A 27,911-nucleotide genomic window follows, 5' to 3' on the forward strand; every position below is an offset into this window, starting at 1 on the left:
TGTCACCATCTGTTTGATTGCTCAACACTGTTCATATGAATAGTGTCAAAACCACATATCAATTAGCTTCATGACTAAAGTGCCTTGCACAGAGGTAGCTGAAAGTGCTGTCTAACTGGAAAATAACACAGCACCTGCTTTTCTATGGACATGACTGAACCCAAATACCAGACTTTTCCCCCTGATGAAGAAGTTGCAGCCATTCCAAAATGTCAGTCCAATGATTCAAATGGCTTTTTATATCGTGCTGTTGCTTTGGAAACTGCAGCTCGATGTGTGACCTCGTTGGACTGAGATAAACACATACACAAACTTGCATGGCAAGGTGATCGCTTGTAATTATTATTTCATTAGTGTACTCATGGTCTCCATTTGTTGGCAATTTAATATGCACACAATCACAACATGAGGGAAGGATGAAGAAAAGGTGATCACCCCTTGTCTCTGACTACTTTGGCATATTTTTACAGGAGCAAACGTGTCCCATTGCTGCTTGTATAAAGGTGAACTGCCTGGAAAAATCTCGTTTTAACTGAGAAACCATGGTCTTACTGCAACTCAAAACTATTTTGGCCATCATCATGTCACCTGCTTTTTCTGAACTCAGATGCTGCACAAGTCCTATGTTACTGCTGTGTGGAAAAAAACGCAAGAGTAGAGCATCTAATCCCGGGCGAGCAGCTGAGTTCATGTGATTGGTTTCTGGTCCAACTCCTGCTCCCTCCAGGTTCCTCCGGTCTTTGGCAGGATCCCTACCTCTATACATGACACTAGCCTGGATCTACGCAGTGGCCATGATCGTGAAGAGTATTGTGACCGAAAAGGAAGCCAGACTCAAGGAGAACTTAAAGATGATGGGAATGAGGACGGCCATCTACTGGCTGACCTGGGGAGTTTCTAGTTCACTGCCACTGGCCATCAGTTCCCTCCTGCTTTCACTTTTGCTGAAGGTGATTTGAATATGATCAGTGAGTAATTCAAGGTGGAATGGGCTCCAATTTTGATGGTTATTATTCAAGTAAATATGCAATAAGCATAGGTTTGCAAAACAGTAAGTTGAAGAATGTAGTCCCTAATAATAACTGTAATTGACTCTTAACTTGTGTTGTGGAGAAAAGAACACAATGATGTCGGTGAACAGACTGTAAGAGGAAAAAAAAGGCACCTGACAGAACTGGCAATTTAACAAATTTTCTTGGTTAGATGGGTGATGTCCCTAAAATCTCCATTCTTTCTGTAATAATGATCCCACACACAGGCTCTGTTGAGTCGCTTCATAAGCTTTACTTATAATCGCTTCAATAGCTATGGCATTATGCTAGAAGTGGCTCTTTGCCTCAGCCTTGTGGCTGAATCATATGAAGAATTGATTTTTCAGAAACCCTCAGAATTTGGAGTCAGGTCCTCCTTCAACATCTACTCGGCAGAGTGAACGTGTGACTAACTAAATGACTGATATTATCGTCACGATTGTGGCACAGACAAACGTGTTATTTATTAGACCACGTTATCTCTGCCTACTGGATTTCAAAATCAGAAGTTCAAAATCAGGTCATGACAGCTTTGAACTGCATCATAATCACACACCCATGTCTGATTTCATTTTTCATGCCTGGTTGTTCAAAAGTCTCTCTCTCTTTTTTACTTTTTCTATTTTCTCAAATACAGTATGGCAAAGTCCTTCAATACAGTGACCCCTCCATCATCTTCATCTTCCTTTTGGTCTTCTGCCTGGCCACCATCACCCAGTGCTTCTTCATTAGCACCTTTTTCTCAAAGGCCAACTTGGCGGCCGCATGCGGTGGCCTTATCTACTTTGTCCTCTACTTGCCACACATCCTATGCTTCGCCTGGAGCGACATGCTGGGATTTGGGGTCAAGGTGGCTGTGGTAAGTCTTTTTTTTTTTCTATTCATATGTAATTGTTCCTTGCATTGCATTGTTTAGTATAGAAGCCGACTCCAGATGTAGCCACTTCATTTAGGATAACGGACAACACATGGTAGTGAACGTGTTATTACACCCTAAGGTGTGTTGCTATGTCATTGCAAAAAACTTATCAGTGGTCCAGATTGAAATAAGAAAAATACTGAGTGACTAAGTCACGCAGGCATGCAGACTGTGAACTGTTTGTTTGTTTGATGAGGTGAACCCTGCTGATTTTTTATTCTCTATTGTGTACAGATGTACATACTCGTGACTCATTTTCAGTGAATAAATCCCTTTACTTTTGGGCTCTACTACTATAATAGAATTAAATCAAATGTGTAATATAACTTCGAAATGTACAGATTTCCAACTCATGCTTGTGTAGAAAAGATGGAATGAAAGAATCCAAAAGGCAGAGTAGATTCACAGACACACAAGATCGTTCAGATAAACTCTTTATAGCTAATTCCTGGCTGATTTCAGAACCAAAACAAGAAAAGGGCATTGTACATGTGTCCTCCTTTGTGCTGAGGCGTACAGATAAAAAGTGCATCATTACTCAAGCCGTGCCATTGCTGTTTTGTGTGACCTTTGTGGCTGTGCTGCTATTGTTTGTCCTTTCGCAGCAAAAACGTTTTTTTTTTTTTTTTTTTTTCTGTCATTTGGACGTGCTCCTTTCTGAATTTCAATATGCTCCCAGCTTTCTGGTTGTCAATGTTACAAGGCCCTACACTTTTGTAGAACCTGAGGAGTTGTATGAGGAATAAATATTGTTTCTACCTACTACCAACTAATTCATAGCACTGCTCTCTTTGTGACTTATTAGCAATAATTTCTGGGTTTGTCTCACAAGACTAATGAAACTCTACAGAGGGTGAGGATATAATACAAAATTCAGAAAGCTAGCCCACTTTTCCTTTATCATATCATGAGCATCAAAATAATGCTTGGAGTTAATGAAGCTGTCAAAAACTATTTTAATCAGCTGTGTGAAGAAACTGGGATGTAAATAAATGTAATCATGTCTGCTGACTTCAGACAGACCTGAACACTGCTCTGTGGTGGGAGCTGAGTGTCTAATGCAAAGTATTTTCATTGACATGAACAGAAAGGAGATGTGGTCATGTCCCTACTGACGACAGGCAGCGATGACGTAGATTGTACCTACACCTACTGGAACATGGCCTTCTGCTCACGTTGCAAACCTCTGCATTGAAATATGTTCACTTTTCACCTGTATGTGATGGAGGACTATGCTTGAGGACTCTACTCAAATTCTGCCTCCAGTAATCGATTTTTTGAATGTGGAAATGACAGAGCCAACTACCTTTTTTCACTGGCCACCAACTGCTGGCTTCATACCATCAAAATGTTGTCTCACTCATAATTAAGTAAACAAGTCCCTTTAGGAAGGTGGTTAGAACCAGACTGCCATTCCCAGTAGATTGATATGAATTCATAATAAAGTTGCGTTGTTTGTGCTTAAATGCTTGGGAACTCATCTCACTATTTTTAATGGCCCATTTTTAATTCTTTCCTCTGTCTGAGAAGCTTCTCTCCTGCAAATGAATGGTGATCCCACTGGCCCACTCATTAGCATGAGCAATGTTCCCCCAACTGAAGTACTATCAAGAGCATCCCAGCACTTTATCACAGTCGTGTGCTTTAACAGAGTTTTTTCTTTTTTCTTTTCTTTTCTTTTCAGACTCTCCCTGCTCAAGATGTAACTATGCCTGTAACAAAGATTACAAATCTCCCCACCTTGCTCTTGATAATGGAGTCTTTAACTGTGCAGAACATTTTAGGTGTTGCTGTGCGCAGATATATGGCATCTTTGGGTCAAATAAAATGTACCAGCTGTCATCTCAGGGCAGGCATTTTTGGATTGACACTCAAACAGCTACTCTGGTGGCTTTATATAGGATAGATCGTAATGGAGTGTTATATTGTCCACATGCTGGTCAGCTACATCTGCTGCCTTTTCCTGGGGATATTTTCAACTGTGGTCCTCAATTCACTGTCAAGGTCCTCAGGCTTTCTGTCAGGCTATTAGAGCTACCTTCAGTCTCTTCTCCGCATACCATTCACAATCCATTGGGACAATCTGGAAAGATCCAACCAGGACCTAGTCTCAGCAGGGTTCAAAATGTTTATTGTCGAGCTCTTGGATGCCAATTCCTTGTTGATAAGAGGGATATAGGTCTGAAGAATCGCCAGTGTTTTCATCCTTCACCCTCTCTTGTACAGTAAGAGGTATCTATTGGGAGTTCCTCAACAAATCTGGTCACATAGTCGTCCAGAGTGGGGCGATGTCACAACCCTTCTGTAATCCATTTCAATTGTTAAGTTTTAGCTTTCTACTTAGTATTGTCCCTGAAGGGTAATTTTCTTTGCAGACACCTAAGAGACATCAAAACACAATTGCTTTTTGTAAAACAACAATTTAACATGAATTACAAATAATTACAACTCCAATTACACCAATTTCACCCCAGTTGAAAGTGATGGGTTTGACTTTTTTCTAGAATCTTTCACGTGACCATTGTCAGAAGCAGGTGGTGGCCCAATCCCGTGTTTTAGCCTTGCCTATCTTTGTTGGATTACAATGTTCTCTCACTATATCACCCTTCCCATTCCGCAGCTTCAGTGTGTTGAGGGTCTTTTCTGTGAGAGTTGCCAACTCTCACGGAAAAGAGGCTTGTCGTAGGCTGTGATAAATATACTCCCATATTGCTGTGGTGAACCTCTGCTGCAATTCAAAGTGGGAGTGAAGCAAATCGCCCGGTAATCGTACTGTGAAAAGTGACGTGAATCCGGGAAAATTTCATAATAAAAATGTGTTGATGTTATTCACATCTTACTGCGAAAGAGCAGCAGGTACATTATAATGTATGAACTGCAGCTGTGAGTCAGATATCACACCGCGTGTGGATGACTTTGGTTATTGAGCGTAGTTTTCGATGTATTTTTAACACAAGAAAGTCCATCACCACGCCTTGATCTGCTTTCTGTGGCAATCCGGGGTTACAATATTGTGCTGCCACTCTGCAGACTACAACTGCAGTGGTAGGTCCTGAAACGTGACACATCAAAGATTATTTTCTCATGACCAATGTTGGTTGTTAAACTTCACAGTCAAACAGGAAAAGGTTTAAGAAGTTTAAAGTCCTCAGCCTTTAAAATAAGTTTTTTTTTCCCTCTTTTTTTGTATATTCAGTTATATTATTGTTAGAACAATCAGACGGACATTGTATCAAATGATCTATTTAATGATGAATGAAAAATCTGGGCTATAAAAAGGAGATCTTTGACTTGAAGAATTGAGTGAGTGTAGAGTTCTCTAATATTAACCAGTCCTTATCAACAATTACACGTCAAGACCTGACATGTTTGAAGAGAGGGTTTAATCCTAACCCGTAGCTTTGAGTATTTCTACTCATGGCTTCCTGCTTGCCTCTGCATGAACTTGACATTGTTACAATTGAAGCGTCTATTTTGTTTATTTATTTTTTACTTGGGGCCTACAATGTTCATGATCATGGAACTGCATAATTGGCTGATGAAAATGGAATCAACTCTTTAATATTATTGTGAAATTTGACGTTGAAATTTGCTAAACTGTTTTTATGTGGAAGTATAGCGAGCTGAATACACAGGTGCAGCTTTGCATCTCTCAGTGAGAGTCAGACTGTCTGTTTATAGGGTGTGAGAGACACTGGTATTATCAAGTTGAAAATACATAATAATAATATGTTTGACATATCTTACACTTAGGTCTGCAAATCTGTGGGTTTTCTGCAAATGTCTTGTGGATATGTCCTTCAAAATAATCTGCTGATGTTGAATCTAGCCGGAGACCCACTGTACTGTCTATCTATACTGTTACTGAGCTTTAACATCAACAATGTAATTTTATCCTATGTCCATTAGTTGACACTGGCACGTAATTAGATGTCTTCCACAAGTCTCTGTTGCGAGGTACAGTATGAGGGGCTCCCAACATGGTTTGCTTGTGTGTGACACCATGACGATTGTTAAATTGAATGATTTTTTCCTGGTTGCTGCAAAGTGACATGTTTTGACTGCAGAAGGAGTGCAGTTCTTGTCCTAACAGTCGTGACATGATTGTACTGGGCAGAATTTGCCCCCTTATGTGGCTGAAGGTCTGGTCCGTAGTCATGTCATTCTGTCACAGGGATTGATGCCCTCAAGCCTTGTTGTCAACCTTCACCTTCTAACCAGTGACAGTACAGCTGTCAGATGGGGGAAGAGCCCTGCATTGTTAAAAGAGCAGCAGTTTATGTTTGTTTATATTTGTTTGTTAGATGGATCTAAAAAAAATAGCAAACCTCACTATCAATATGTCAGTGAAATTTAGATATTTCAAATATACATTCTTTGGAGATTCAGAGAGGTCTTGGATTTAAAATGGTGCGAGGCAATGAGGCATGATCAAGCATCTGGCAAAAATACTGTGGAGGGAAACGGCAGATGATACCTCTTGGGAAAAGCACAATTTGTACCTTATCATTTAGTGTCTCTCTAGTGGAAAAACAGGAATAATATTTTAATGGTTACTCGGTACATGCGCTGGATGAAACAACTGAGTTTCTTTTTCGTGAGTCAACTTCCCCCATGCCACCTACCTGATGCATCCTCCCTAGGTTATTGTCTTTTAATAATTTTCCAAAAGCATCATGGCGAGTACAAATATGGTGCGCTGGGTTACCTCGAATTGTGAGTTTGGTCTATTTGTGTCTGTGCTCATATTACAAAGTACATCAAATCAGTTTCTGCCACAGAAATTAAATAAAGTGCCATTAATCTGTTATGGATTACAGGCATTTTAACAGAGCAGATAGTGAATTATTTCGTGACTTCATAAAAATGTCCCCATATTTCCAATTCTTTTTTTGGCAATCATATTGATGGAATGAGAACAGAAGGGATCACAAATTATTTACTTTCTTTTACATCCACAGAGTTTATTATCCTGCGTAGCTTTTGGCTTTGGATGTGAGAGCTTTTCAAAATATGAGGAGCAAGGCATCGGCATCCAGTGGTCCAACATCGGCAGGAGTCCAGAAGAAGGAGAGCAGTACACCTTCATCGTGTCCATCCTCATGATGCTCTTCGATGCTGCATTGTACTGGACCCTGACTTGGTACATAGAGAATGTTTTCCCAGGTATGTCTATTTTATGTTTAATGTTGATAATGTTTCATTTTTCCAGTGTTGACATGCCATTTTGATGTTATACTTTCAAACCTTTCATTTGCACCTGATAGCTACTTCTTCTGACATGTTTAGGACAACAGCATGGTCTTGTTGTTCCTGAGGTATTTGACCCCAATATTACATTTTATAGAAACATATCATATTCACATGAATTAGTGTGATATGTGTTTTGACTTACACTGCTTTCTCTGCCCCGAGAATTAAAATAATAATAATAATTAATGAAAAAAGGGACAATCTACTCTGAAGAATTGTACAATTTTAAGCACAATATTCCCCAATGGCATGGTGTTATTAAAATGTGACTAATGTTGTCTGCACTTAATCCCAGGCCAGTATGGAATCCCCAAGCCATGGTACTTTCCTTTCACTGCGGCTTATTGGTGTGGAACTGCCTCACTGGGTGACGCTGACCCCAATTCACAGAAGGACTCCAATATGCAGAACGGTGAAGTATTTTGCAATTTCTATTTCTCACCTTGGAGTTGTGTCAGATTTTAAATATGCCATTGGAATAAACTTGTCACGATTCAGAGCAGTACACCCATGCACCAGAGTGAAAGCAGTCTGAACAGAACACTGAGACTTAGCTGCAAGCCAAATCTAAGACGAATGGTTCAATAGACCAGGGGTGGCCAACCAGTCAGAGGCTAAGAGCCACATTTTTTTACAATGTTGCTGCAAAGAGCCACATCCTACAAATATGTAGGTATGAGAAACAAGGCTGTAAGTCTCACCTTAACAGCTTGACGCGTGACTTTGCAGAAGTATAGATGTCAAAGCACATTGCTGCGTGTCACAAGGTTGTCGGTTTGCGTCCCGCATATCTTCTGCTTTTGATACATTTTGTCGTAATCCTCTTTGAGAAGTCAAGTGGTGTAAGTTAAATTGTGCTGATCATGGATCCGATCCAAGTCTGAGGACTGTGACTCTCACTGGCATTGAATGGGGGAGCTTGGTGAACGTCCGGGGAGGCGAATTGTTTATGTTTCAAAGTTGATTCAAAGTCATTTATATTAAATGTTGCCTATGTGCATCGCAACATTCAAACTCAAAATAATGGCACTGTGGGTTTTCACCATCATTGACAAACGACAAGCTTACTTTTGGATATTACAGATTTCAGCTTTGGCTTTTACCTCTGAGACTTACATTCTTGCATTACCCTTCTTCACAATGCTGGAAGCATGATTTGAGTTAGTAGTCTCTGTGCGGTCCTGTTTTATCTTTCCACATTCTTTCTGACATGCTTTAGAATATCTGGAAAAATCGCCACCCAACATGAAAGCTGGCGTTTCAATTCGCAATCTGGTCAAAATGTACAAGACTGGAAAAAAGCTGGCAGTGGATGGTCTGAGTGTGGACTTTTATGAGAATCAGATCACTTCCTTTCTTGGACACAATGGCGCTGGCAAAACCACGACTATGTAAGTTCCTGTTCTCCATGCTTTGATATTTGTTTCATCTAGGCTTGTGACCTAGTCACTATGATCCTTCTTATCGTGTTTTCCATTTTAATGCCAGTCATACATTGATTCATGATGACCTCCCAACCATTCCAGCGTTCCTCTTATTTGCTTTGATCTTTTCCCAGGTCAATACTTACCGGACTCTTCCCCCCCACATCGGGAACTGCCCTAATAAATGGCTATGACATCCACACTGACATGGACAACATCCGGAAGTATTTAGGAATGTGCCCTCAACACAACGTCTTATTCAACGAGTACGTTTCTTAAGCTCCGAAGTGAAATTAGTTTTGTTAAAGTTTAACTGAAGGTGAAGGGGCACCATGACTAACATCCAAAACTGTAAAAATCTTCCCAATTTACTTCTGGTTCTTTTGCCACATCTACTGTCATCATTCCCAACGCTGATCAAAAGGACTTTGTTCAAAGACTAATGGCCCCAGCTCTGACATTTTCTTTTCCCTTTTTACATTTTCCTTTTGAATCTGAAGTTCTCTTCTCGAATTTCTTCCAAATTTAAGCTCCTCTTCCTCCATCCTGGAGTGATTACCTGCTGGACCACAGCTTCCTGAGGACTTGCAAATGATGGCCATTAATATGAAGCCCAGAGAGTAGGATATCAAATATTCTCAGCAACATGAGCACTGTTAAAACACAACATGGAGAAAACATAAAACTTTGTGTAACAACTCAGATTTGACACCAAAATAAGTTTTTAGTGATTTTCATTAAATTGATAGTCATGAATTGTTTTGTGATTACTGTTATGTTCAGTGGCAGTTATCAAGTTTTTAAACTTATTTCAAAAGTGAAAGCTTTTATAGTCAATATACACTTCGTGGAAACAACAATGTCACCTCAATTCTTTGTCTGTCTGTCTGTGTACTTTCTATATTTATTTGCATCTTAAGATCTCCTTTTTGGAAAGCATTAACATGAAATAACTAATCTGCAAGACTCCGCGTCCAACCAATTGTAACAAAGAAAGTTTGTTTTCACTGGGCGTGATTTAAGATTTATGTCGCCTCCCAGTGCAGCTGGTGACATGTCATAAAAAAAAACAAAACAAAAAAAAAAGCACTTGAAAATTGATGTTGAACGTCAGTATTTGCAAGAGTCTCTGACTAATTGTTATTAAAATAGAAATGACCTAATTAATAAATTAGAATACCGGTTGATGTAATACAGGTTTGTTGCAGGATATTTTGTGAGGAATGAGCCATGGATGTTATTTGAGAGACCTGGGAGGTAACAAGAATTAATTCAGTCATTCAACAAGCTTGCTGTCTGTTACTTGCTGGTCTGTTAACGTATCCATTCTCAACCTCCTTGGGTCGACAAGAGTGGTAAAGTCAAAAATGTCTCTAGCAGGCTGTCCAATATTTCCAAAAATTGCAACCGATAAATAATGGGAGTATATTAAAAAGAACAAAACAAATGTCAAAATCAAGTTTTATATTTATAGTTCATCAGCAGAACGTTTTCCTACACACTGGACACCTGATAACACAGTACCGTTTCTATGTATTACTTACTGATGTATTACTGACTTACTACTTACTGAGCCAATTCTAATCCATTGGTTGACTTTCCAGAAGCACACAGTCCTCCTGCTCGCATCCCTTCTTGAGTCACTGAGAACAATACTGAATTCTTCACCCACATTTTCAGTACCCCAACTATTATACAACTACTGTATACCCCTGATTTATTTGTTTTCCCACAGCCACAGCTCTGAATTTAAAAGCTTTTATGTTTTCATTACTTTCTGCAGACTAACAGTGGAGGAACACATCTACTTTTACGCTCGGCTGAAAGGACACAGCAAAGAAGAGGTTAAAACTGAGATGGACGTGATGATCAATGATGTGGGTTTGCCACATAAACGGAAGGATCTGGCTAAAAACCTGTCAGGTGTGAAAGTCCATATGTTTTCGTTTCATTTGTTTGTTTTTTCAATGACTAATATATTGGCCACACGGTGCCCAAGTGGTGAGCACTTGCCTTGCCTCAAGAAGGTTGCAAGTTCGATTCCTGGGTGGGACCGGTGGCCTTTCTGCATTGAGTTTGCATGTGTACGTGTGGGTACTCTGGTTTCTTCCCACAAACATGCTCCCAAAGACATTCTCACTAGGTGAATTGGACGCTCTTAAATTGCCCGTAGGTGTGCATGTGTGTGCCCTGCGATGGACTGGCGACCTGTCCACGGTGTATTCCAGCCTCTCGCCCAGCGACCGCAGGGATAACTTCTAGCACTCCCTGCAACCCTGAACAGGACGAAGCGGTTGTTACCTGACAATGTGTGCTTGTGTGACTAATACTAATCTTTACTGGCTTTGCTCTAAGCACCTTCTGCAGGGGTGTTCAGGTGAGCCATAACTGTGCCACTGGTTATGAAGCGGCCTGAGGTGGGCGTTGATATATGACTTACCTGCTTGATCTACGCTGGCATTTCCACAACATTAACACCACATGAGTGCTGTAGCAGTCGCCAAGACTGTACACGGGGAATCACTCAAGTTATGTGCACATGTGCTTCAATCACATCAAGCAAAGGACAGCAGAGCGAGAAGAGAAAGCGTTTCATGACCATTTATCATCAGACATTGTGACCAAATCCAAAAGCCTTCAGATGTATACAGAATAATGCTGTTTGAAACCAGATATAATATTTAATGATAATGCCAGGGTTGAACAGCTAAATTGATGAACAAACACTGAACTATTATTCTCACTCCTGCAGAACCTCACCCGTTACATGTTGACACACAGGTGTTCAGTTGAGTGAGGTGTTCCCCTCTTGTAGCATGGCGTGACATTCAAAAAGTGGTTGGGGTTAGGAGACACTCGGGGTGGCGCCTAATGCGGCCATGAGTGAAATGATGGTGAGTGCAGCTCTGATCTCGAGGTACTGCATATACCAAGTTGTAGAGAGAAAGAAGCCAGAACAGAGGAGGATTTCAATGTTGTGGGACTGGGTCATGGCTGTTTGGTCCACCTCCTCCCAGGCCAGAAACACACAGGCGGCTGCCACTGAATCAGCCACAAGATATTACAGTGGAAAACAGGCAATATATTTCCAGCCATCGACCCAACCCTGACTCACCCATTCTAATGTGATATCACCATCTTCTTTTCATTCATTTAGAACCGCCAATCTTGCATTTTAAATTTTGAGCTTCTCAAACAAAAACCATTGCAGGAGCACTTTGGTTTCCAGGCGTCGCAGTTGGCTTATTTATTTATTTCAAATCTGGATGAAAACACTGTTTCTAACTGCAGCTCTTTTTCAGGTGGGATGCAGAGGAAGCTGTCGGTGGCTATTGCATTTGTTGGCGGATCAAAAATAGTCATTTTGGACGAACCAACAGCGGGAGTGGACCCGTATGCTAGGCGTAGCATCTGGGAGCTGCTGCTAAAGTACAAGCAAGGTTAGTCCATAAGTGTGAAGTGTGCTGAACACGTTCAAGTTGCACAGACCTCATTGTCAATCTGTGTCAACCGGTGGAACTTTGGAAAATCAATCTGAGCCAGATAACTTTTCTGAACAAGACTCAAATGATCCAAGTAGAAGAGCAATTACCATAATGAACTGCTTACTTTTTTGCCTTGCTCAAGGTCACACTCAGTTGATGGGGGAGAGAAATTAGAATGTGTACTTTAACAGATTGGAATGGAATTGGGGAGAAGTAAATTAAAGAGGCTTTTAAGTGATATAGCTATTTAAGAGAGTTCTAATTGTGAGTGAGCGTGTCACCCTCCGGCCATATATACTGGATGCAGACACTCTCAACAGATGTCTAGATGCTTAATGGACATGGAGTGACATTTTACCCTCTCCAGAAGTTCTCTCTCTGATTATGTCCTCCTTCCCAATGCAGAAGAAGCAGCAAGTCTGCCAATATTGTTTTTCTACATATTTTGTTTTTATTTTCATTTCATCATATTTTATCATTGGTTTTTCAGCCTCTCAGCCTCCTGAATTGTGTGTTCTCTTTAGATGGATAAAAGAAAAGCACAGGCTTCATTTTAGAGGAGTTCAGAATGGCTTGTACTTCAGCAGGCCAACCATTGTCCAGTAGCCGTTTAACCATCCTTACAATAAGCCGATGACTTTTTAAGTGATAGTGTTTCAACCAAGACTATTGAATTTTAAGGGCGACCATGCCTAGACGCAGATGACAGACTTCTGCTGACATGTAAGATTTTTATGTCTTTTGACATGTAGCATGTGGGAAATGCCCTGAGCAAAACTTCCCCACAGGTGAATTTCAATATTCTATTTGTTTCATGAGTTAATAATGATGACATCACCTCACAGTATGACAGCATGCACCTCTGCATACTATTGCTCGGTGACGAAATTCATGTCCAGGTTGAATTATTTTTTCCCTGTTTCCATTTCCATTTGTTCTCTAATGTCAAAACAGACAATATGATCATGTGTAACTTGAATAACACATGCAAAAATTGATTTAAAAAAATTGTAGTTTCACAAAGGTATGCTCAGCCATGATACTGGATACGTCACAGTATAAATGCTCCACTGGAAATGATGCCAACGCCACAGAGAAGGCACATGTCAACTAGGTACTGATCCTCCTCCGGCTGCGTGGGACTCACCCTAATGCAACAGAAAGTGTTGCTTTTACACTTCTGCTGAAAATGACTTTTATTCATTCATCATAATGTAAAAAAAATAAATAAATAAAATAAATAAATAATAATAATAATGGTAATAAAAATAACATTTTTTCATTGGTCAGATATGACAATGCCAGATATTTTGCTGACATTATCAAACACTGTCATTGATTGACAGGGCTGCAGAGCATCATGAGAAATGAACGTCAAGTTAATTTCAAGTCACCATAACTGAGTTTACTGTTCAAAACTGGTGGGAACACGTGCTATGCAGTGTTTGTGATTCAACTAAAAGATTGACATTGTATGATTGCTGAGCTGAAGGTGTGTGAGTGTGATCAATTTGTCATCATGTTGCGTCGCACATGCCAATGTCGTCTTTATGATTCACCAGTAGATCGTGATCAAGTACAAGTAACATCCAACTTAGGACCTGCTCGACTTACGTCCACCCGTCCTTACGACCACAGCCAGCAGATGCTTGATTTTTTTTAAATTCAATGTCTTATGCAGTTACAGTAACAGCAGAACAGTATCCCAGCATCTCACACAGTGATCTACCACTACAGTAGCACCTATAACCCTGGCGTCAGCTATTTTGAATTGCATTTGATTCATGTCCAATCCCACTTATGACCGGTTGGTCGGAACCGATCACAGTCGTACATCGGATGTTACTTGTAATGGCACCCCTGACATAAACAGTAAGTAGAGGATGCCCAACATGGCCACAGTTAAAATGTTGCTTCGTGTAGTATGGGCCGTCAGTGGCGATTCTTCTCCACTGTGTTGCATCATGGATCTCATAGTCCTTTCTGGCTTAAACATGCCATATTAGTAAGACTCTTGGAATGGATGTCATGGTTTCACACTTCAGTCTATGTTAAGATGATGTTCCATCTTCACTGTAGATAACTCTTTAAATATGGTGAACAGTAAGTGGGCATATTCAGTATTTAGCATTCCACACATTTTGTGCTCCAGGTTGACATTTATCATCTGCTTGCATAGGCTGTAGTGAAGCAGAACTAGAGAAGCAAGCAAACGAAACATTGATTCCTTAACTTTTACTGGTGGTCTTTGTGAGAGTAAGTGCATCCATCACCACAGATAAAACTCAACGTGTCCAGCTGTTCACAATAACATAAGCTAAAGAATCTCAATTGTGTCATTGCACTTATCAGCGAAGGAAGTCAACGGAAATGTAGGGAACCTGTTTTTCAGAATAACTTTTCTGTACACTGAGCAAGCACCATAAATTTACCTGAACACAGCCCACTCCCTTTGATATATGGCTGTGTGCTGAAATGCACCGTGCTGTACCATAAATCAGAATACCTCAGAGGACCTTCTGCAGTCTAAACACATTTGTTTTCTTCCCAAGTCACAGATGATGCTGTACTTTTGATTATTATTTCCATGCCTCACCTTTAGTAGAACTCAACAAATCAATCAACTTATACCGTCAAAAATCAACAATCCATTTTCATTGCACTCACGTTCAGAGCTATAACTGTATGACTCTGATGACACAACTTAAGAATTTAGCCCTACTTTCACATGTGTGTCGCCAAGCCTGAAAAAATGTTACCCCTCCTCCTCGCCATATAATGAATATTTTGGTCTAATGGAGTGATAAAAAAGTTTGTAGTTACAAATATTAGTCAATACAGTAATACTTCATGCAGGCAGGAATTAACTCTCCAACTAACATGGGAGAGAAATTCTTGTTCTAAATGCTGATGTCAGAAGCAAGCTACTGCCACACTCCATGGTAATTGTTAGGGGAAATTACACGCTACACCTGGGAGTTTGTTGTAAGAGTGTGGGAGGTCTTGTACGGAGGGAGAGCTGGGAAATTATGCAGAGGATAATGGCATGTTAATTCGTTTTTTCTCATCAGTTAACAAATACAAACATTGGATTTGGTGCTATTTTTCACCAGATAATGTGAAGGCTTTGACTGTGCCTATTCCCAGATTTTCACATTGTCTAAGACAAGCTATACATCTGTGACGTGTTGTTGACTACCTGTCACTGCATCCTGTTTTACCCTGTTTCCACAAACAGTAATTTCTGATGAACAGGACTGAGCAGACATGGAGCTGGTAACTGTTTAACTGAACTGTATTGTATCACACTCTTTGGAAGTACAAGGAAAAGCTTGCAATTTGGGTGGAACACACAAGCGGATGTGTTTCCAGAGTGGCAATTGTATAGGATGGGCACTGCAGTTTCTTATTTTACAGAAGTGCAGTACTGCCATCCTCACTTTGGATTTGGATGAAACGCTCAAAAAGCAAAAAAAAAAAAAACCAAAAAAAAAAACCACTATGGTCCCAAATCATCATCTGATTCACTTGTCAGCATAAGAAGCATGATCACTCTGTCATAGAATTGTATGCGTTTTCTACCACGTCAGGTTGCCACTGGCATTTTAACATGAATTCTCAGTCAGTTGGTTTCTTGTTTAAATTACTAAACCAGCTGCTTTTCACTCCAGAATAGCCTCAAGTTGCACAGTCCAAATAACAGTCTGTTTGTGTTGTGGACAGGAGGAAATAGCACCCTCTCTGTAGATGTTTACCTGATGAATTCCAGGCTAATTACTTTGTTCACAAAGATTCATCTAAACTTGTGGAGAGTGCAGAAGCATGACCACGCTGTGCTGCCTCTTCAGATGCTAATGACTTTGTTATCTGACACAGCAGGATTTGAAACATCTTGAACACCATAGATGACCCATTACCGCTTTGTGAGCTTTCCATTTGTGCTCAGCTTGAGGTCTGTCTAATTAAAGAACTGGGCCATTATAGACAAACTTTATAGAACACTGTACCTTACTGTTGCCGTTTGTGCTCTCAGCATTGTTACCATGAAAACTTCAAGGCTAAATAAAGGAAAAATATCATACATGAAAACGCTGAAGAAGTCATGGGTCTTTGAAATGCCAGAAAAAAAATGGGGAAATTTAGTGTTGTCCTTACTATAAACATCTAACTTAAAGTCTACATTCTCTTAGGTCAGGTTATAATTGATCAACATTTATTTTTTATTTCATTTATTTTATTTTTTTTTTTCAGGACGGACAATCATTCTTTCGACACACCACATGGATGAAGCAGACATTTTAGGTGACCGCATTGCCATCATCTCTCATGGGAGGATGCGTTGTTGTGGTACCTCTCTCTTCCTCAAAAAGTGCTTCGGCAGTGGCTACTACCTCACCCTGGTCAGAGAGAGCACCAAGAAGATGACCGGTCAACGCCACGGTATCATACATAGCGACGGTCAAGAGGTTTGTTTTCTTTTATATACATATGTAAAATACTACAATATAAAAATACTACTATAGTTTGAAAAAAATACTATAGATATTAATGCTATAGTTGTCCTGTGTGCCTGTTTGTATGTGCAACACACACAGTGCTGGGGACAGACTTTCGAGAGCAATTTCCCTCTTGACGGGAGCGGTAGATGCTCAAGACACACACTCTGGAAGCTCGCACACGCAGGTCTCTGGCTCAGCGACAGAACACTTCCCCCTATTTGCATGGAGCGGGTGTATGCTAGTATTTGTCCACCTTTAAGCGGTGACCCAGTCCGACTGTCATCATATTCAATCTCCACAGCTATTTTCCTTCAAACAATGTCTTTTTCATGTGTTTTTGTCATCAGTGGAGGATCTTCTATGACAACACAGGTGGGCACTTTTCCATCCTGGAATCTGATAGGCCACCCTGCGTGCACGCCAATAGTCATTGACTTGTTGCAAAAGTCCATTATTGTGTTAAGCTCTCTACATATGCTGCACAAATATCACTCTGTGTGTCGTACGTAGAGTACAAATACAGTAGTTTTATATTTGGTTTTCAGCAGTGCAGTGACTTGGGTAGACAGCGCCAGGTACTGTATCTGTAGATGAGGGAGTAGGTGGCAAGAATTTCAAACAGTGGTGTCACGGAGCTTGGTTCAGACCCGCTGTGCATCATTGTTTTGATAAACACATTCTATTTCTGTACATCGCGCAGTACATCTAACACATATGAAGTCACTCACCAAGAAATGCATTAAAAAGGGAAAGTGTGGTGTGAACACATATTGGTTCACATTAAAAGTGCAAATGTGGATCACTTAGGCTTTTATTTTCTCTCTCTGATCTCTCCACTACTTCTGTAACGTTAGCATCTGTTTTGTGTTGTTGCTTAACATTAATAATGAAACTGCACAGAACACTAGCATGTTTTTATTTATTTTTACTGCAACTTTTTTTCAGATAGTATGAATTTGAGAATTGTAGAATTGTATTCACTGTGCACACCTTTTCCCCCCCTTGCAGAATAATTGTTCTTACCCCCTCTATCACTCTTCAAAAATTTCTCTGGACCCACTAGTGTTTGTCATAAAGAAGTGGGTGCTGGGATCTGAACGCCATCAATCACTCCGCAATGTTGGATGTTTTGATATGTGTAAAGAACAAGCGTTTCAATTGGTCAGATGTGCAATCATCCCAACCATACTTAAATGACAAAAGTACCCATTTCACTCAGCGAAATAATGTTGCCGGTGTGCAAGCTTGCATTGGAAATTGAATTCTGAATGAAGGAGCAGTACTTTTCCTGATGGCTCTTTACATGGGAGGAGTTCCTGACGACAGCTGCTGGCAGAGGCACGGAGACCTGTTTGTACATAGAACAGCAGACTGTGTCCTAACAGGGTGTTTCTGCAAATTGAATATGAAAATCAAAATAATTTTAAAAGTAAACTTAAATCAGTAGCATAGTTCCCATTTAATCATCTCAGCAAAAGGGAAATGTAATGGCTGAAGATTGCTGTTTCAAAGTTTGTACAGAAGCTGATGACCACACATCGCTGGTTATATTAACAAAGATTCTGTGTAGAACCGTTGGAGACACCTCTTCAGTGATTGTGTGTTTCCTGTTTCATGGAAGGAGAGGATAAAGGGAACTACATGAAACAGCTGTGTGGAATAACGACAGCTGTCAGGGTAAATTATTGAACAGTGTTTGAGTCATGATAATGGCAAACATTAAACACAAAATAACATAAGCTGAGAAGAGAATCTGTGACTCCTCACTGGGACCCTGACAGAGCAGCACAGAGACAACCACATACTTTTGTTGATTCACGCCACAGTTGTTTGTGGATCACTTTTGAAAAGTCTTTAAATACGGAATGAATCCTCTTGTATTCCAGCAGTCAGTGAGTCACCTGGACGGATGGTCTGTAACTTAAGCTATGGCTCAACTTTGACTTGGCAGAGATGAAGGACAGGTTCATCACTGTCTCCCTCTTGATGGTAAAGCTTTGCCACTCTAGACATTATATTATGGTGTGTCTGGAAGCACGACAACCAAGCCTGGCAAACAGCACGGGGGGTTTCCTGGTGCAGAACAGTCTAATATGTTGGGAGAGTGTGGGGACATGCAGTGTATGGTGAAAATAGCGTTGTCATTCAAGCCAACGCTCGTTTCACCAACCATTAAGTACTGTTGAAATGCATTACCTTGCTTCACAGAGCAACATAGAAAAGCAACATAATTCAGTGTAAAAGTTTTCAATTACATATGGAACACTTTTTATTATTTTCCCCGCTCTTAAAGTATCTCTCAATAGCGACATTAAACATTCACCTATTCTACAAAACAATGGCTTTAGTTTTGTTTTATTCTTTTAGTTTTCATATTCCTATTATTCTGCACTATGTGGCTAGCACGAGGAGGACAATGGTTTGAACATTTGTGTGCATTTGTGTTAAAGTCTGCCACTTCTGGCCTATCGAGACTGATGATCCAGGTGCCGTGGCTCAGTGTGTTTGAGTTTCGTGAGCACCATTAGTCAATCTGATGATGAGACACATCTGTTTCAGTTGAGCTGCATTGTGTGGTGATTTCATTGAATTTGTGGATGGTGTAGTTGATGTTTTCATCCAGTCAGGACTGCAGCTATTCTATTATTGAGCAGACTTCCATTCTCTGCCTTCCTTCCCCCTCACCCTGTAATGATCAGTGTTAAGTCTCTCCAAACAGGAGAAAACGCCTACACGCTGGATGATACTAATTGTCACTAGGGAGGAGGAGGGTGGTGAGACACGGAGGGGTATTTGTCCCTCACTCTACATTGGGCCTTCGCTCACAGTCTGAATCAATGGGAGCAAATGAACAAGACGCAGTGGAGCCAGCAGGACGGCGGCAATTATCATTAGTCTGCTGGCTCTCGTAGGTGTGCGCCATCATTTGTGGGAAATTAAGAATTAAACATGCAGCAAACACTAAACAGAGAGAGAGTGAACTGGACTCTCAATTTATGGTGTGCGAGACTCAATTACTGCAGATTAAAAGGAACTAAATATACTTTAAAACCTAGATTTATGCATTTATTTAGTTTTGTTCTACAAGTCAGTTGGATTCCAGTATAATAACAAGAATGTGAATATTAATAATTGATACAACTATTTCATCAAATTAAATAACAAAAATATATTATTATTTTTGTATCACACTTTGAATGATTCTGTATGGTTCTGACCCATTGAAACATATGGGATGAGGGGATTGCACTATTGTCAACTCTAGGGAAAAATGACTTCACATCTTGACACATCTGAAGCCATTTCGAAGAGCAATGTCTGTTATTCAGTGAATCTACATCATTACCTACTGGTTTTAATACATGCTATTTGTGAATGCCGGATCATGTCAGGTTTTCAGATTTTTCCTAATCATCCTTCACACATTAGGGATCCCGTATGAGATGTTTCCACATACAATCACAAGACTGTTTGCTTTGTCCTTTAGCTGGAAGAAAAAAAATGCACTGCCTTTATATGAACTTGTAGAAAAGGCAACTTTTGCTTCAAAGGTTGATGTCTCAGTTCCCACACATCGGGAAAGTTATCAATACAGTTCATCATCCAATATACAGACAAGTCAAAAAAAAAAACAAAAAAAGAAAAGAAATTGACCCCAGAAAGTGGGCCAATGTTGCATATATCCAGTGTCATAGCGCAATGTCAGAGGGGGTCCAAATGACCCGATGCCCTGCTCAAGATGCTCTTGATGCAGATTTATGCACAGAGATTCAGTCAATGTCAGCCATTATTTAAAAATTGCAACACAGTCAAGGAGAGCATGCTCATCTGTCTAAGTGTGCTGGACTGACGACACAGTCCTAATCCAATTGTGATCAACAGGAGACAGACCTTCCGCAGAGGAGCCGCAGTCCGGATGCTGGCAGGAGTAACGCTGACCCCTCAGGTACCACTCCTCATTTGCCTGTCATTAGTGTAAAGGCATTTTGTTGCAGTCCGTCATTCTTTGTGAATAACTACAGTGAGCCTCGCTCAATGCATTTCCTCCCTCAATGTCAGAAAATCAACCATCAAAAAGAGACAGACTTCCATTCTTCCTCTAGAAAATGGACTTGATGATGAAAAGGAATATCTTAAATGCCAGGGTGGCAACTGCCGGTTGTATTGTCGTTCCAGTTCAGGGAAAGCATTAACAGTGGATCAGTTGCCATGGTTCCAAGGTTTTTAAAAGAGAACTAAATTGTCTATAAATTCATTCATCAATATTCCTCTGTACTGGTAGTCAAGGGCAACAACAGGCTGGACTCTGCAAGTACCTCATCCTTTATTTGTTCTGAAACCTAACACATATCCTTGATAAAGTGTATGTTAGGAACAATGCTTGTTCCTCTGTGTTTTTCAACCAGTGTGTGGCGATGGTCCATGGGGAATTATCCTTGTCTGTTAGGTCGGGAACATTTTTTTCAGCAAATTTGTTTTTTTTCTCTGTCAATAGTATTCCATCACTGTCAAGTGTCTGTTGGTAAAACGTCTCACAAAAATAAAACACATTTTCTGGAGTTTCAACAAAGCATGATGTCCATGTGCTCTGGCCAAGGTTCCTTTGGTTGTGTGCCTTAGGATTTATTTATTTATGAATCCATCACTATTAAATAAAAATGCTATGCTGAATTTTAATTGTTCAACTCAAAACATTTCATAATATGATCACATTCCAAATTTCCTTTGACAAAAGTTTGGCTTCAGAACTGTGACAAGAACCAGATCCCACTTTCTCGTGCCACATGCCGTGTCTCCAATATTCGCTCACAGCAATTGTCATAGTTGCAATGGTGCTGTTTTTCAATCATCTATTTTTTTCCTCTCTAAGTCTCATCACAACAACATCATCCGGTGATACATCACTGACTGGACAAAGGAGGTTTCTCTGGACAGCACCTGACATGCTATGCTTCATAAGCACGAAAGAGAGAATGAATGCTTCATAAGGCCACAGAAGCGGGGGTTGTTGAGCCGCAGTAATTATGTATGAGAGATTCTCGATCAATAATGGATGGTTTTGCAACACTGTTCTGATTGATTCTCTCTAAGACCAGATGTCAGGATGGATGAAGGAGGAGAATTATGTCGACTGATGTTTTTCATTATATTTAAAGGTCAGATGAAGCTAGAATTTATTGCCTTTTTGGGTTTTTTTTTTAAGAAAAGTATTGCAAAGAACTTTCACTGTTGTTTAAACCCACTATTGTTTTTATTTTCATTTTTGTTTTTCTTTACATCTTAATGACATGTGAAGTCTTCTTCTAGCAGATTTGGCAGCAGTAGGTCAACTGGTGCAACGCCACGTGCCTCAGGCAGTCTTCTTGGAATGCATTGGTCAGGAGATCACCTTCATCCTGCCTTATGGAGGAGCCAGAGATGGAACCTTTGCCCTGCTCTTCCAAGAGTTGGATCTGGCCTTGGGTGACCTAGGACTGACCAGTTATGGCATCTCTGACACCACTCTGGAGGAGGTAAGGTCAGCATGTGACTGGTGTTCACAAAAATGTGCGAGTACAAATTGATCCTGGTTTCCTCACACAGAAATAAAACGGGTCTAAGATCTCCATTTTTTTTTTTTTTTACTCATCATCCTCCTCTTGTTATCTCAAGCTTCACAGGAAAATTGCGTACATCAAAATTACCTCATGTGTTTGAGTCAATTCCTATTGTAGTCTCTCAATTCCAGACACACAATGGGAGAGTCGAAACAAAAGTGATGCAGGATCTCATAGGACTTCACCTATTGAAACTGTCATCGATGATAGTCTTTTTGTGCATTACTCAGCTCACATTGATGTCACTTGTGAAATTTGGAAGTTTGTTGTTGTTGAAGAAGCAGAAAAAACATGCTCATAAGTTCTTCAGATCACGAATGTGATGATCATGATAAAATTGGACGTCTGTGTAATGATGAAGCTCAGGTTCATGCGTTTAGTCACCACAGACCAGTGTATAGGGAAAGTGCGTGAGAGGGAACCGATGCACAACACAACAAACCGTCAAATGGAATACATCCTGTAAGAAGTAAGAAGCGCACAATATCTGTTAACATTATGGACAATAGTAATTCAGAGGACAGAATACCATTCATGGCTTATTCATGGTCGGACTTAAGTAGATGGCTGTTTCAACAGTCTTGTATTGAATGACCACAGTGAAGTCAATGCCATAATTTGCTCCTTGATTTTGAATTTCAGTGTTAATGGATTTAAAATTCATCCCACTGCTTAATTCTGAGCTGCCATCATGTCTTCACAGATTTGTGAGCAAGTCAAAGGCACAATGGTGGACATGTAAATGAGCATAAAGCCGAGTGACAAACCAAACCAAAAGGAATTGGACATGACTCTGGGCAAACCTGAATAATTCCTTTTGACTTCCTGTGGTTATTTTTAACATTCTTTACAGTAAAAGTGGTCCTGAAAGCTACATCGTAATGCCTTTATTTTCACTTCATCACATAGCCATCTTCCTCTTAAAGTTAATCCAGTTAAAATATTTATTGCTATCCACTCAGCTACTACACAGAATGACTCACTGTTATTTATTGGAAAGCACAATAATAAATATAGGCAACGTCACATATAGCCAAGTTAGGGCTGTCAACAAGAGTCAATTTGTAACTACCTTTAATATATATACACCGGGATGGTGTGTATATATATATATATATATATATATATATATATATATATATATATATAAAAATATATGAATGGCATATAAAGATAACTGATTTACAACTTCCCATGGACCTTGTCTGCTTTGAGATGTCCTTCGAGATTTATTTGTGCTCTCTCAGTTCGACCAAAAAAATATATTCATGAAGCGATAATAAACATCTAAAAGCTCCTCAGATGGATCGATAAAATCACAAAAGTAAGCGATGATGGGTTTGATTCTTGATCATAAAGTTTTGCAGCACTCACATTTATTTTAGCATGTTTTTTTTTCTCCAGCTTTAAACATTGTTTCAGTGCTTTCACTGATGCAATAGGTCTTGTAAAAATTACATTGAGCACAACTCATAAATACTGAGGCCAGATACTGACGTGTGGACAGAATTTCTTAAAGGAATCCAACAGAGACTATGTGGTTATTGAGGCCAATTTGCCAGTACTTCTGTCACTTTCTTTGTTGTGCAATCCAGCCTCACTGGCATGTCTCGACTGCTGGCAAATGTACTTGACTGGAGATCAAAATATCCATCAAACTCTCAAACAAGACCTGAGCTGCAAACATTTAAATAACACATACATCTTCAGTTAACCAGTGCTTAGTCCTGTTCGGGGTTGTGGGGAGTGAGGGAGCCTATCCCAGCGGTCATTGGGCGAGAGGCAGGAATGTACCGTACACAGGTTGTCAGTCGATGACAGGTTACACATACCGTTCACACGCACGCACACATAGGGGGCAATTTTAACACCATTTACCCCCAGTTTGAAATTGTACAATGCAGAGACAATCAAAGGAGAAGCTCCAGGATGAGAATCACGAGAGAAAGGTACAGCAAACACAGAGACAAGAGGTCATTTCATCAGCATTGAGGCATAGATGTGTTTCACTGGTGATGGGCTGTTGAGGCTCCATGACACAGTGTCCAGAACCCCACACACAGTACTTCAATACAATTCTACTGCGTGACTGCTGTGCAGACACATTACAGTGAATGCAGGTAACATCTCTACAGTGAGGACCAACACTGTTTCTCAGAGACAGAAATGATAGTCTTCCACAGTAGTGTCAAATACAGTGTTCGTACGGCACTGCTTGAATCCGACAACTTGTAAACAGGATCCAGAGTGGGTGCTTTTGTCACCGCCTCAATACTCACAGTACTTCAGTAGTAGCTGAGTTCAGTAACAGTAACTGCTAATAAACATGAAAAAAAACTGTCCCTCTTTCATCTCTGCTCGAGTCAATACAGATCTGCTTTTTGATCTGTCAGCTGCGTGTTACAGGAGGGACATTCAAAATGAATGTATATGTACATACCTTAATAGTCGATGTGCCATTTATTTTTGCAGTTACTACATAATTAATAGAGTTGGCAAAGGTTGAAATAAATATATATTAATGAATAAAGATGAAGACTAAAATGACTATCTAAAAAGTGAATTATATATTAGGGAATGTGAAAAAGCCTGTCGCAGACATTAAGTCAAACTGATTATAAGAGCTGGGGTCGCTCTGTTCAGACTGTTGATCATTTTCTCTTTTTCTCTTTCACAGATTTTTCTGAAAGTGGCAGAAGATACTGGCGTTGATTCAGAAATTTCAGGTGAGAATGAAATTCTGATCATGGAAACAGTTGCAGGATGTGGCATTAGCAACAATCTGAAACATCAAGAAATAAAAGATCCCATTCATAAAGTTAGTTAGACTGATGCCGACAGTACTGATAACCGCTTTGTGTCATCAACACATTGCAGTTGTGTAGCTTTGGAGCCATTGAACATGCAACAGATGGAGAAATACGAAATCTTTAAGTCGATTCACCACCTTGAACTTTCATTGTATTGTATTGTGCTGTGAGGTAGGAGAATAATGCTGTTGAAAGAGGTCACTGGTCATCAGCAGCTGCATACAGTGATGCACTGTATATTTTGACACAGTTCTGTTAGGACCAGAACAGATACTGACACTTTTTTGATACATTGTTTCTTTTTTTTTTGTCACTAACTGCAAGTAATTTCAACTTTGACGTTTTTACTATATTCTGAATTTGCTTGTCATTTCACTCTCCTGATCACCTCTACATGAATCTCAACTTCTGTGCACAAATAATTGTCTGACCATTGTACAAATATAAGATTAAATTAAATATACAAATAAACCGTAAATTAAAAAGAAAGATTGATACATACATGCTTTCAGAAAGATGAGAATACACATCTTGTTGGTAGTTGCATTTCACACTCCACTGACAATACATTTGAGTCTACTTTGCCAACTTGCATTTGTTCATTTTATTAGAATCTCAGCTATCTCAGTTCTGGTGTTGCAGTGCAGTTTGTTTATGACACACATGCACTGCAGTGTCTGAATGGTGGGATGAGTCACAATCAGGTCTATTTCTGGCATCTCCAGGGATGTAATTAATTCAACCTGGTATCTGACAGTTGCCAAGCGGTCACTCCTAGATCCTTAGCTCCATCCTTGATCACTGGTCTAATTTGAGATGTGACACCTCTGTCTTCCTGAAGAATTCCTGTATGGTCAAATAATTCCCAGACTTAAGTTGTATAAATACCTGAGCTGTGAGTTTGAGTTCCTCTTATCTGTCCATGCAGAGCTCATCTGAACCATTCCATTTATGGTGCACAACTCTTTGTGTTTTCAGTTTCAATAGAATGATGAGGATAACTGGCTTCGGCATTTTTAAAAAAAACGGTGCGACTGGATTTTTTTCTTTCTTTATTTTTAACCTAGCTCTTGATGCCTTTCCTCAAGCAAGCATTGAGTCCTTGCTGTTAACAGTTACAAGCAGGTATACAACACACTTCCCAAGCGCTTGCGACACAAGTAGGGTCAGAGCTGAACAAGTCCATATTATTGTGTACACGTGTGAACTCCATATTCGAAAGAAATGAAATAGTCGGCATCTCGATAAATAGGGCACAATACAAAACAAGAAAACTTACGTTTATTAATAAACATATTTCATACAATTTGATACAGTTCCATAAAGTTTGTGATGGTTGTTTTATTCGATTTATTTATTTATACAAATGATGTAAGTGGAGGGTCTTGACAGTTAAAAATAAGAAATAAATGATCTTTTCATTACATCCCTACATGATGTAAAGCATTCATTTCATTGCGGTTTTACAAGGTGCGTTAATTATTTAAGGTATTGTTTTCATTGCCATGTTTTCGCTTCTGCGGTGAAAAACGCAGTGGCAGAGCGCCACACATGTTATTGTGATTAATGAGTGCAAGACCACTCACCTTCTCTGTACTCACAGCAACAAAAGAAGGGGAGGTGAGGGACAGCAGGAAAAATTCCCGGCAATCCAAGTCCAGCAGTGCCGCTGCCGTCCATCCTAAAACAAAGGAAACATACAACATTCCAGGTAGGTTTGTATTTATCACATAGGCATATCTTCTTTGGCTTCTGTCTTAACTATTTTTTAACTTCCGCAACCGTGAGTACGTGGCACTCTTTACACAGAATTGCATTTATACTGAGAACAAACTCACTCGAAAACCAAAAGATGCATCTTTAGTTGTGTATAAGATGTGTATGGAGCTCATGTCGACACACTCAAAGGCAGGGGAGGAGACATGTCCATTTCTTTATTTCTTAAAGTCACCTGAGGAAGGTACAGTGCTGTACTGACACAGTCCATTGATTTTAATGAACCCATTGAAAGATATTTGTGATGACCTTTTCTTCAGTTCTTCAGGTTTGACACGGTTGTATCCAAAATGGATAACACAGCTGGTTAATGTGCATTGCAGCGTCCAAGAAAAAGGCCCCTGTCAGTGGAAGAGGATCCACAGTCATCACTGGATGGGAGCTGATCAGGAAGCAGTTTCTGGCTCTCTTTATCAAGCGTTTCCACCATGCCCGAAGGAGCCGCAAGGGACTCATTGCCCAGGTAATGGCCTCTGTCTGTCATATTGATGAATTGAAGGGTTACACTGGCTGACTGCACGGGAGGGTCTTGGTGATATTGTATAAAATACATGTTGGCTTTCAAAATCACTTAATGACACATGTGATGGAGTAAGCTCATTTGGAATCAGAAGGGAAAAGTCAGGTCATCCATCTTAATGGAGTCACTGTTTGAGGAAAATATGTTGGGGGGGAAAGATGGCCATTTGAAGGGGAATTGTGTGAAAAATGGAGAGAGCAGAGGCCTGAATGAAGTAACATGACGCCAGGGAAGGGGACAATGATCATCCATTCCAACAAAGTGCAGCAGGTTTTAGTGCTGAAGAATAGCACAGAGATTGTCAGATACAAATGTTCTGAGAAACAGTTAACCTCTGCTGTGAAGACACTCTCTCTGGCTGCCTGCTGTTTAAGACAGCAGCTACTATTTTGTCAAGTGTTTTTATCTTTGCCTTCTTTTATTGAACTTGAGGGATGAGAAACCTTCAACGTTTCTTCCCAACAGACCTTCTTTAAGGACAATGGAGATGGTTTATCGTGGGAAACCATGACTCCACTGAAAGGCATGTGCATATGAATGGTCCGTCTGCTTGTGTGTTATGGCTTATTTGATGGAGGAAAAAAATGATCAAGAACT

The 27,911-nt window shown here is 40.0% G+C and overlaps 1 protein-coding gene across 3 annotated transcripts in view; it reads left to right on the forward strand.

Annotated features, from left to right (window-relative positions):
• Window positions 1–27,911, forward strand: part of LOC128755395 (phospholipid-transporting ATPase ABCA1-like) — a 152,686-nt gene that overhangs the window by 45,285 nt on the left and 79,490 nt on the right. For 2 of the 3 annotated variants that reach the window (XM_053858789.1, XM_053858791.1), the window contains exons 16-28: window positions 1,669–1,890; window positions 6,912–7,116; window positions 7,499–7,615; window positions 8,423–8,594; window positions 8,762–8,893; window positions 10,411–10,550; window positions 11,930–12,067; window positions 16,364–16,578; window positions 20,494–20,557; window positions 21,919–22,124; window positions 24,886–24,934; window positions 26,622–26,729; window positions 27,118–27,257. In XM_053858789.1, coding sequence (XP_053714764.1) covers window positions 1,669–1,890; window positions 6,912–7,116; window positions 7,499–7,615; window positions 8,423–8,594; window positions 8,762–8,893; window positions 10,411–10,550; window positions 11,930–12,067; window positions 16,364–16,578; window positions 20,494–20,557; window positions 21,919–22,124; window positions 24,886–24,934; window positions 26,622–26,729; window positions 27,118–27,257 — 1,908 coding nt within the window. The remainder of the gene's footprint in view (window positions 1–1,668; window positions 1,891–6,911; window positions 7,117–7,498; window positions 7,616–8,422; window positions 8,595–8,761; window positions 8,894–10,410; window positions 10,551–11,929; window positions 12,068–16,363; window positions 16,579–20,493; window positions 20,558–21,918; window positions 22,125–24,885; window positions 24,935–26,621; window positions 26,730–27,117; window positions 27,258–27,911) is intronic. The other variant, XM_053858790.1, reaches the window with a different exon arrangement.

This window comes from Synchiropus splendidus, chromosome 3 (genome assembly GCF_027744825.2).
Source record: "Synchiropus splendidus isolate RoL2022-P1 chromosome 3, RoL_Sspl_1.0, whole genome shotgun sequence".
Taxonomy (NCBI): domain Eukaryota; kingdom Metazoa; phylum Chordata; class Actinopteri; order Syngnathiformes; family Callionymidae; genus Synchiropus; species Synchiropus splendidus.